The sequence below is a fragment of the Cordyceps javanica genome, chromosome 1 (assembly GCF_051103115.1).
Source record: "Cordyceps javanica chromosome 1, complete sequence".
Taxonomy (NCBI): Eukaryota; Fungi; Ascomycota; class Sordariomycetes; order Hypocreales; family Cordycipitaceae; genus Cordyceps; species Cordyceps javanica.
Genome location: NC_139295.1, coordinates 557629 through 569833, shown reverse-complemented (window position 1 = coordinate 569833; position 12205 = coordinate 557629). Strand labels below are relative to the sequence as shown.

The window sequence follows — 12205 nt, the reverse complement described above, 5'->3', positions numbered from 1 at the left end:
TCGAGACCGAATGACTGTGACAAAGACGGGTTGGCGGAATGGCTGCTGCTAGTCGCTGTTTTCGTCGGTCGTATACGAGATGGCAAGGAATGAACAGGAATGGAGCCTTTCCTTGTTCGCAAAGTCGATAATCTACAAGTTGGGATTTGTCGGTGATGTGTGTCGAGGAAAGCAGAGAACTGAAATCAGATTTGGAGTCGCAATGCCATGTTGGATGCCGGTATAGGTTGATGACTGTGTGATGGTGTGAGTTGAAAGAGCCAATGCCAGTATTGAATGATGTAGGGATCAAACAGATACGGCAGTAGACTGACTACATTCAAATCAGACTACCATGAAGGATGGAAACATGAGTGAAGGGTTAATTCGAGAGAAGAAAGAGAGCGAGCGAGCGAGAGAGAAAGAGAAGAGAGGTAGTAGTAGGTCGAGGATAAAGTGGTGGGTACATGCGGGGAGGGGAGACGACTTATACAAAGATGCGAGTGCGGCTGGGTTTGGGTTGTTGATGGGTGGAAACGGCGTGGTGGGAAGGGAGCAGAAAAAAGAGAGTGGGAGAGGCAAGAATTCGCACCCCTCAAGGCAAAAGAGGAAACGCGCCAAGTGGGATGGATGTGTTGAGGATTTGGGAGTGTCGAGACGAGGACAAGAGTCGACTTGAATGGATGGACTGCAGGATGGTGGGAATAGCCTATAGGCGAGAGGTGACTAACTGATGATGGGTGTGTCGGAGCCGATGGAGAGGCTAGCTGGGGGGGAGGTGTGTGAAGTGGAAAATGACGAGAAAACTGAGGATTGATGTGGGATTGACGAGGATTGACAAAGATGGGCGAGGATGGGCGAGGATTGACAAGGTGTTGATGCTACTGAGTAGTTAGTTGAAGCTTCACCCCCCCCCCCCCCCCCCCCCCCCCTTCCCGGGCTAGCCTTTACTGGTACTTGCCCAGGCACAGAGACCCTAAATATTTAGTAGTACCCAGTACTCCGTACTATAAAGCTACAGGGGTGATTTAGCGCATGTCATCCAGAACAATTCTCCTGCTTTAGTGGGCTTCAATGCTGAACCCACCCCCCTGCCCCTGCCCCCTAAAAAGCCTTGTACTGGTATAGTGGGAAAACCGAGGTAGGTAGCCATTTTCCCCCACCGCTGCTGAATGAGGAGAAGAAGTAATTGGAAAAGAGAATTGAAAAAAAAAAAAAAACATCTAGTGGCAACGAATCGACCTTGTCAGCTTGTCTGTCTGTCAACCATTGAGAAAAAAGGAAAAAAGAAAATAGAAAGGCAAAGAGGTAAACAGGGATACGACGGCCCCTCTTCTTCCCGGTTACGTACTACCTACTCAGCACTTACTCCACGACGTCTCGCTACAACATCTCAACCACTCATCAGCTGGTGGCATGAAATATATTGGTATACATTCACCCTTGCATATATAGGAAGAAAAAAAAAAGAAAGAGAGAGAGAGAGAGAGAGAGAGAGAAACAAGGAGATGCAAACAGAAGACGAATGAAAAATGTTTCCAAATCCAATCGAGCCAAGTCCATGCCGTCCTTCCCCTTGCCAACGGTCTACCTATCACGCCGTATTACTTGATACTCCGTACCGAGTACGGATACTCTGCGCATACCTCGTGGCTGCGGGCTGGCCACGGAATCAATCGATGATACGGATAGCGACCGCAGTAATCTGTGTATACCCTGCGAAGCTGGGGTAGGCGGCAGGCCATAATCAGGGAAGAAGGGGGGGGGCAGGAGAGGGCTGCAGAGTACTCAGTCGACGGTGACAGGGTGACGGGACACACACGCATACGCGCAGACACGCACAGCACGCATCACATTACAAAAAAGAAGAAAAAGGACGACCACCATGTCCGCATTGTCCGCGTTGTCCTTGACCTGCAGCCCTGCTAGCCACCCGCGCGCCGCTGCAAGGTCCTGACCTGACCTGACCTGACCTGACCTGACCTGACCTGACCCTACCCTGCGCTGCCCTTTTTCCCGTATTATGTCCCCCCCTCCCCCCCTCGTTGTCGTACGGCATTAACATATCACATCAAGGGAGCGTGGAAATCTGAGCGTTGAAATCTATTAGTAGACAAGTCAGAGACGGAAAACCCGATTCGATCGCCACCAAAGCGGGTTTTTCTTGCCACCATCAAAAGCCGTTGCTAGCTATTTGATATCTGTTTTTCCTCGGTAAAGAAAAGAAAAGAAAAGAAAAGAGAGGGAATTTGCCGGTTGCTCAAAAATACAACTTGACCAATGGAGCGTCGCTTCTAGAAGAGAAAAACCCTTGCCACAACGAAAAGCAAAGAGGGTCAAGACACAGAGTATACCAGTACACGAGTACTGGTAGTAGACCCTTGCCCGTCCCCCCAAAACACAGCCGACGACTTTTTTTCCTCTTCCCAGTCAAATGGCCGATGATGGGGGTGTGCCGTGCGACCAAACCCCCCTTGCCCAGCCAGCCCTCATACTGGTGCAGTAGCGCACGTAGCGAGGGGGGGGGGGGGGGGGGGCACAACTCGTGGTGGCGGCGCGCCGCCGACTTTCTCTCATGGTGGGGTGGATAACGCCTCTTTTTTCGGCTTCTCAGACTGCGCGTGTGTGCGGCGTGTGGTGGTGGTGGCGTTCAATATTTGAAAATGAAGCCAAGGCGAAAGAAAAAAGCCCTGCTTTCTTCGCCCCATCCCACCGGGGCACAAAAAAAAAAAAAAGGCTCGCGGCGTTGGTGTGGCCTACGTTCGCAGGGCTGGGTTCAGGTTTCTCGCCATTGAAGCTTGGGTGGTGGTTGGTGGCCGAACCAGTTGACCGGGATTGCTCTTGAGAAGTCATCCAGAGAAAAGACTCCATCATGTCAAGCCTACTTTGCTTGGCGCGTCTTGTACACCAAACTTTTCTCTTCTGCTGCTGAGTAGGTTGCAGACGAGCGGGCTGGCTGGCTGGCAGTTCACTTATTAACCTCGGTGGCAAGGCTGGCTGCGCCGCCATTGTACGCGGGCTTGGCGTATTTCTATGCGCGGGTTGGTCGGGGCTGGCCCTTACGAGCGGCAAAGTTGGAAAGAAAAAAAGGAATCCAAGACTCGAGATATCACATTGGAGAGAGCCTCTCGTCTCCCTCTTCTGCCTGTGCGGCCAAATCCCTCGCCGTATTCGACCCGGAATGGAAAGATTGGTACCAGTATAATACGCATAGGCACCATGTGGTCACATTATACATATACTGGTACCAACGAGGGCAAAATACAATGCAAAACACAATGTCGAGGTTCATCTGCAACGTTCCGATTCCACTTTTGCCCGCCCGTCCACCCGACATGTTCCAAAAAAAGGAAAAAAAACGGGATCCAATGGCGGGCAGGCAAGCCTTTTCTACTGGTACCAACTACAAAACTAACCAAGCAAGCTTTCTCATGCACTCTGCGGAAAGGGAAAAAAAACTACCTTTATTCCAAAAAAAAAGAGGCCCGGATTTTGATGGAGTCAGTTGGGGGCTGGGCCCTTTGCAGCAAATAGAGGGTTGAACTGGACCAAAAAAAGGGGGCCAAAAGCCTCGTCTTATAGACATGATACTACTCAGTAGCTACTGGGTATACGTTGTGCGTAATGATTCCGTGTGTGAGCTGCATATGCATAACCCTCGTATAATATGAAGGAGGGAATATATATATTAAAAAAAAGGTGCCTTGCAGCTATTCTCCTTTGCCTTGGCCAGGGCAAGCTCTTCACTTCCAATACGATGACGCGCGCACCTCGATTCGAGACCCTCGATTCGAGACAAGATTGATTCTCGGACCAATGAGCGTGAAAACGTCATGATTCGTTGCTCGGTCCAAGTCTAAATTCCTTGAATTCTCACCAATCACGACAAAATATAAGCCGATACTTTTTTCTTTCTCTACTTTTTTAGGTTCTTTTGACCACGTCTGCCCACACCCATCAACCAACCATCTGCACAAAAAAAAAAAAGAAAAAGAAAAGAAAAGAAAGACACTCGTAAAATATCAGGCTCGCTTGTACGGTTTCCTCCCCCACATTGCCGTCCGCTTTCGTCAAGAGTCCATCGTAATGAAACCAGCGCCGACCTGATGGAAGGTTGAGGGGTGAACATGAACACAGGTGGCAGAGTTCAATACTTGCATCTAGACCTCGGCCGCGCGCGCAACCGTTTTTTTCACACACACGCGAAGGCGGGCGCAGAAAAACCCAGAGGCGAGCTGATGGGTGCTGGCTCGGCTTACGCTGGCCAAGAACACCTGAAGAAAAAAAAAGAAAAAAAAAAGAGGCGAGCAGCCGCCTCTGAAATCTGACTGGCTTACATAGGCTGGAGGACGCCGTTTTTCGTCCTCCACCAGGCCTCCTCGTGGCAAATAGTTACCCACACATCACTACCACGCTATATATGTTTTTTTTTTTAATTTACAGCCCTTTCATCTATTTACACGTCTATAGTGTCGCAATTTATTTTTGGCTACCCTGTGTGCCTGCCCGCCATCGATTCCATAAGCTCGGGTTTCCCCTCTTACGCTTCTCCTCTTCGAATTGTACGAGGGAAACAAACCAAACTTGGGGCTTCCTCCGCGAGCTGAACGACGAGAAACCCTCGCCGTCTGCAAGCCTACCCCAATCCGGGGCCTGGGCGGGTCTCTGGAGCTTGGCCCGCGTTCCAGAGTGATGGGACGGGGATGGAGCATTTGGCTGCCAACTATCCGTGCTAAGCACTGGTGCCGCGCGCCCATGGTGCAAGTGAGAGCTTGCTAGTACCAGCACATACCATATCCATAATCCAACTGACTGATGTGCCAGCAGTCTCGCTTGTCAGTCTAGCAACCCCTCGCCACTTCGCTTCTTCGAGTTAGTTATCCCGCCGCAATCTGAGGACGACCCTGTGCCTGGTGCCTGGTGCGCTCGCTATGTACATACCGGAGAGGGGCATACCAGCCAACGACCTTGGCGAAACTATCGTGAGGCAAGTCGACTTAACCTATCATTGCTGCGAGTTCGATCTGCCGTGGTAAGGCCTAGGCTGGCTGTTCCCCTTCAAGTCTCAATCCTCTCGCAGTATATTGGATTCTTCAAATTCCGTGTCTGCCTTTGAGTCGCGTCCGTTTCGGCGGACGGGAGCCTGTCTGACCACCCTTCTCTTTCCACACTAACATGCTAGTTCATAGTGGCATGTCTGATATATGGCCTCGCGCTACCCGGGCGCGGGCTGCCAGAGATCCTCCTGCCAAAACAAGTCGTCGAAATTCTCGGGCGCATGCATGACGGATCCTCGACGATGGAGAAGGGGGAAGAGGGAGGGGTCGTCAACGGCGGCACTTCCCGCAATGGTTCACGCAACCAACATGGGACGCAAAAAAAAAAAAAGAACGCATTGTTGGAGGCTACCACTACGATAGCCAGGCTAGCAGCTCTCGTGCATGAAAATTGCTGTCCATTACGAGACAGAAGCAGGCACATCTTTCTGCGCATCGTCCCATCCCGCTTTCATGCTGCACCCGCGACTGATGATCCTGGCCAACGGCAGCCTTGGTACATGTGGCCTGACACTCACCGCGTTACTTACACGGCGGTGAGATGTGAGGAAACTTTTTGTCGCGACGTCGAATGCCGTCTGAACGTTTTGACATGCATACATGGGTACAGATATGCCAATGCGCCGTGTCGGGTGTGAGACTCACCGAATCGCAATGTCCGCATCATGAGCGAAACAACTCCGCCATGGGAGACAATAGACATGACATGTAGACATGGGTGCGAAACCTAAAAGAAGAAATGCTCGAGTCGGCGCAATGATCCATCCACCTGCGACTCAAATCAGCGAGCTACATTACTCATCACATGGAGTGGCAGGAGGCATCCCGATCCTCGCAGCATCAAGAGTTTGGAAAGTAAAAGAATAAAAAAAGAATAAAAAAACACCAGAGCTATAACGAGGCCAAGATCAAGTTAGATGCTCGAGTACATTTGCTGCCACCACCCCAATCGCAAGAGGTGTGGTGCATCTTTTCTGGCTGGCAGCAGCAAGCAACCCGCCTGCCGCCCAAGCTAGTGTCGGGGCGAGTTTCAGCTGAACCCCAGTGCAAGACAGGCAAAGCCCTATCTCGGCTCAAATTAGATAGGGAGCTGCAAAGGGAACAGTGCCCACTTGCTTTGACTGCTTTGACTCTTCGGCACATCACGACTCGCAGCTCGTCGCCAACAAAGTGCGGGCCTGCTCGCGGCGCAGAGCCACGACGGGACATGGAGTCTGGAGCACTCGCATGTCAATGCTGGGAAACACTTGCGAATGGCCCGTCTTCATCGCGTGGGCATTCGGTGGCCTGTGCACCAGAAAGACACAGTTTGGTGCCACTGGTTGTGCGCTGAGACATTCTGGTGCTCGTGGCCTGCAGCTGTCGCTGGTCTGCATCGGATGGGCGTTCGGTAATAAAACGAGATGCGTGGATCAAAGCAACTACATTGCCGATGGATAACTAGTTGGTCAGTTGGTAAGACGGCCGAGTCACTGCTCCACAAGCCGTCAATGCAGCCCTTGACCTGACCTCTGTCGTCAAGACTCGCTCGGGCGTTGCGAGAGGCACCATCGAGACTTGCTGCCACTCCCCCCCATCATCCAAGCCCGGGCAGATGCGAGGCAATTCGAGGCATGGCAGTAGCAAATGATATAGCCATTCCCTGTCGATAACCTCAGAGGCGTCTTGTGAGATGTTATCGCATCTCGTCATAGGTGAGACTGTAATTTATGTTGCCGCCGGCCTCGTTGTAGGATTTCCCATCGCGATCTAGCGGCAGTGACGAGCAGTCGCTGCCATCCCGGGCAAACGGTGTCCCGGTGCCGTGAGTGGCCGTTGGCCCCAAGCCTGCCTGCTGCGCTTTCAAACCATACAAACCCCTGCATCGGCTGGCGTCCCCCCGTTTGCCCCCCCCCCCTCCCCAGGTGACAAACTCGCGATGGCTTTCCACCCGCCACCACTCACCCACCACCACTGGCCACCAGCGTGATGCGACCCTCGACCGAGCCAACGATATTCCACTGCCGCATCATCCCAGGTGACTAGTAGAACAACTTTAGTCACATCGTGACAAGACGACGCTACCTTCGACGCCTGCTTCCATTAATCGCACGCCCTTTCGTCTCGGCAGATCATCCGAGGGTCTCTATTCGACGTTGCAGCCCGTCTTTCTAGCTGGGCCGGCCATTGAGCGAGAGGGCTTGGCTCTGAGCATTTCGACAGTACATGTTCCATGGCCAACAGCCTATCATCATCGGCATCTCGTCACTGCATTCATCATCTGACCCTTTGGCCAGCCAGAGAAACGCCCTGCTGCCGCCCTATGACACTCGCCCAAGGCTACTGATACACCTAGCGAGAGCGAGTGGCTGGACTGCCCACACTAAGGAGAGCCCGTACCTGGGGTGCATGCATGGCTCGTTGTAACCCACCACCGCTCATCTCAGCTCTGGTGCGGGAGCTTGCCTGTCAATGTGTAGGCCATCGCCCTCCTACAACGCCTCGCTCCCCATCCGCACGGATCCATCAATTTCTAGGATTATTGCGCTACTGATGGACCTAGAACACCAATACCAGCAACTGGCACGGCAGTCGTCCGGAGCATCAAACGCAGCCGACAACTGCCATATGCAGATGCTGTGATATTCCCCCCCGGTTTTCGCAGAACCAACATCAAAGGCTGCCAACGTGCCAATACTCTGTTCGACATAGTGAGGAACGAATCCTCCCAAGTCTTCACCATGATTCCTGACGCAAACGCCGACGCAGCCCTACCCTCATTGCCGTCTTTGTTTTCTGATCCGCAGGAAGCTCATTCTGGTGCGTGTGGCACATGTCTTCGGCGCGCCGGAGGTTTTACCTCTGGCCAGGCCTCGGAGGACTTGCACCAAGCAAGATGTGATTCTGGATCCAGCACGCCACACCACGCAATTCTTCGAAAATAGATGCCGATTTTTTCTTCCTCCTGGATGCACCGCGCAATTCATCGCAGCTTTTTGGTGGCTAGGGTCCGCTACGTACTGGCGCGTTGACCAGTCAAGTGTGGCCCTGAACGCCATCTGCGACAACATGTGAAGATGTGCCATTTCCCCCGCATTCACCGCGAGAACTGGCTTGGGATCGACATGACAAGACAATTTTTCGACAGACTGGTGCTACCCAAACGAGCTCACTAGCGACACGGGCCTGTCGTCGATGAGGTTTTGTCCAGGCTTCGGTAACATGTTTGGCACAATTTCCCACATCCATGAGCTCCTGCAGGCTATTCCCGTGGGTCACGAGACTTGAATCCCCAGCCAGCGTAGGCGCCGCCACAGCCATGCATTCGCAGTTGAGGTGAATCAAATCATTTAATTGCTGCTAGGCTCTCGTCCCACGTTTAATCCCACAGCGCCACACCGGCAGCCACCACACAGCTAACTAGTGAGTGCATTACGAGCCTACCTCATGTGTCAGAAACGAATTTGCTCTGGTCTTGGCCGTGGTCGTTTTTCTCGTCTTCGGCGTATTCAATTCCGAACAACGATCCACGATGGTCGTTGCCAAACAGCCGTGCCTTAGCCCCGACATCCAATTCGGCCATGCTTAAGCTAACCACATCAATGGCCTGTATGTAGCATTGCCTCTGATCTCACTATCTAGCAATTTCCCCACAGGCCACTTGTACTACGCTGGGGTTAACCATGGTCGCTCTCGAAGTTGGAGTTCTTCTAGAAGCGCACTTCGACGCGTCCTCCCTACGACTGCGCCTGATACTGCTTGTACAATCGTGCCAACTACTACACTCACAGTGAGAGCGGAACCGTTCTCGGGCCAACACATTTGCTGTGCTCTTGGTGCGTTCGTGTTTTCGTTCGGCCCACTCTAGCCGGCAGCTCCAAGTCATGACAACCTGTAGGAAGTATTTCAGCCATTGCATGTATCATGAATGCTCTCATTCGGGAGTAGCGGCCGTTGCAAGGTGCTAGTGTAGCGGAAGGGTTCTTTAATGCTGGTTCCATAACTTACTATAGACGGACACACGCAGTTGGGTGATACATATATAGGCCCACTTGCTTCTGCCACGGCGTGATTGACTACGCCATATAATAGTAAAAGCTAAATCGTAAATCGAGAGAATGGATTAATTGCCCCGCGTATGAGCTACCGATGACCGAGCGGGGTTCCCTGGTCTAAACTATTTCGAACAAGAGCTAGTAGCCCTAATACTATCTCTTCACATCTCAAGCGAGTATATTGGAAAATACCACAGACATTATAGACTGTATACAATACAAGAGCACGCTTGTGCAGCGTGGACACACGAGTGGCTATATACGACTACAGCTTTCAACATGAGTGGCCTTGAAAATGAGTATGTTGCGCCAGAACCCAGGCATTCGGCCAAGGTAGTAAAGGACGGCAGTAGTCAATCGTTATCAAGTTATCTAATAGAATCCCCAAGACCAGGTAGCCTCTTTTCTATAGTAGTAGTATTATATCTTCCGGCAGTGCTTTTAGTGCGTTATATACCTCTGTACGGAGTGGACCGCCTTATGTTTATTCCCTACTCATAGAGACCAGTGCGACCTGTTTATTTGAAGGCGAAATCCTTAGGTACGTTCCTCGTATTTGCGATAGTTTCGCCATGACCTTACTGGAACGACGCTCCGCAAACGACATATCTTTGAAGCAGCGCCTGATTCAAGTACACTATGACGATGTGACGTTTCTTGACGAATTATGCTTGCTACCTGAACTCTAAAGATATACGATAATTACTTACTCTACTAGAATAGAAAAAGAGTAGGTTTTAATGCAGGGTATATCCGCGCTATACATGCAACACTGATATACAGTAGAGAGCATATGAGTAGCATACCAGTACAAGCCATATAGGTGCTATAGAGGGCATGCGGGCGCTATAGGGGTATACGGATGCTACAGCCATTAAAATGGAGCCTCTGTTCTCAGACTATGCTAATAGTTAACAGGATCGCTAGTCTACTGATACAGGCACTTCGCTTTGCGCAGTTCGTGGTCAGAAGTAACGAGTAGATGGTTGAATCTTGCAATCTAGTAGTAGTGGAAGCTATCTTAACTACTTGTTGATTCTCCTGTGCCGGCAGCCAGAATTGGCTGTACACATGTAACAGTTCTACTGTTGATAGAGCTATGCTATAACACTATTGATCACGACTAGGGTAATTAGCCTGACTTACTTTCTAAGAAACAGACGGGCTACTGTTATATTATTGTCAGAGGGACAAAGCGTTTCTAAGTACCGATATTTATGCCAAGCCCCCGCCGCTTTCCATATTAGGTGCCAAGCACGTTAGCGCACACAGTACCAGTAGGGTTACATATGTACGAAAAATCGATGATACCCTACCAAAGTATTCACTGCCTTCAGAAATTATAAACTATAATATAACCCTTATAGATTTATCTAATCGATATTAAATAGAATAATGAGTTAAGTGATAACCAATCTTTACTTTTTATATTGAATGAATAGAATAAAACTAAACTTTCTAAACTTTACTTATATCATTAAATCAGCATGACATAACAAGGAACTTCTTCAGACCTATAGTAACATATTATATATTTAACCTGCATGTCGTTTTTCGCCCTCGAATGCCAGAGATTCCGGCGCGCGTCTGAGAAAAGAGCGATAGGCAAGTGGGATTGCACGTTTCGTTTATGCACAAAAAAAAAGACACTGGCACAGCACATGAGCTAATTCTGCCCAGCTACTACAGGAGGACTAGCCCAAGTTTGTCAGAAGATTTTCTGGCCGACAAGATCAAGCCCTGCCCCCCTCAAGGCCAAGGTTCAGAAACTTCCTACTCCAGCCGACACCCCCAAGGCCAAGGTCAAGAAACCTCCTCCTACTGAAGCCGACGCTGTTTTCTTCGGCGATTTTCGGTGGCCAGCCGAAGCCAAGAAGGAGGGGGGTTTCCTTCCGCTACCTCCAGACTTGGAAACAGAACTGGCCTCGGACGGCCGCCACTATGTCGACACTTGGACGGTCCCGATCCTCCGGACTTGGTCCACTTTTGGCTCGGCGGCCCAGGCCGCGGCACTCGAAGCTAATCGTTCCACACCCGGCTTCCATGGTGTTGTCTACCTTGTCCATTCCACGCCAAATATCTTCGTCTCGAACTCGGGGAAGAGCTGGGCGGTCGGGGGCATACGATGGTCACAGGTGATAGGTTGGGTTCAGATACCGCTCGACTACAATCTACCCAAACAGAAACCCTGGAATACCGCAGAATTACAACACGCGGCACTGAAAGACAGTACCCGATTAGAGGGCGGCAGCATTTTCCAGAATAACCCCGATTACGAGCCCACGTTTGACAAATTTACATTAACCAGGGACAACATTCCTGACATTACTTCGATGGGTGCTCTCGGGTTGTTCATGGAAAGCTACGGACACGCTGTAGGGTGGTCCGGGTCTTTCCCTCTTTTCAAGTCCAAGCAGCCTACTACCGCCTCTTCCTCTCGACATGCCAAGGCAAGAAACGGCATCGCTCCGCCTCACACGTCAACCCACTGGGGCCCAGTCTCGGAGTTTTTCAGGAACAACGTCGCCGGCATCTGCTTCATGACAGTCGTTCCTTTCCTCGTAACCCTGCTACCCTTTGCGGGTCTGGCGCTCGGCCTTGGCGAAGCGGCAGCGATCGGTGCAACAGCTGCGGTAGAAGGCGCGACAGCTGCAGTAGCGGGTGCGACAGAGAGCTTCGAGCTAGCAGAGTTCGCGGCTGAAGCTGGTGAAGCGGCTGAAGGGGTTGCGGAAGAGGCTGAAGAGGCTACAGAGAGGACTCCCCTTCTCCGGCCCGCCGGCAAGCTCAAGGTTGAGTAGACGGTTCATCGGCAAACAGACAGCCCAGTGCCATGACACTCTGTAAACGTGGTGTTATTATGCAGACAACCAACTGCTGACTATCCCCATCCATCGTTCATGAGATTCGATCTGGTGACGTTCTGTCGCGCGGGATCTAGCAGCAGATGCCTTGCAATGAAGAAACGATGGAGGACGGCAAAGAATTCCGAATGGGGACAGCGCCGCTTTAAAAACCAAGTAAATCGACTTTTGAAAATTCCTTCTGGAAGCTTTGACTCTCTTTTAACAATAAACACTCGTTCAAGTCGCACTCGGCCTCACTCATGCTATTTTCGTGTTTAGTAACTCGAACTCG

General features: G+C 51.1%; 1 protein-coding gene across 1 annotated transcript; it reads left to right on the top strand.

The window, feature by feature from the left end:
- Positions 1-9365: 9365 nt before the first annotated feature.
- V2A60_000175 (uncharacterized protein) lies at positions 9366-11868 on the top strand (the record flags this gene model as incomplete). The annotated part of the gene is made up of 2 exons (XM_083251546.1): positions 9366-9369; positions 10751-11868. The coding sequence occupies 2 exons, from the start codon at positions 9366-9368 to the stop codon at positions 11866-11868; spliced, it is 1122 nt and encodes a 373-aa protein (XP_083107672.1).
- Positions 11869-12205: the final 337 nt, after the last annotated feature.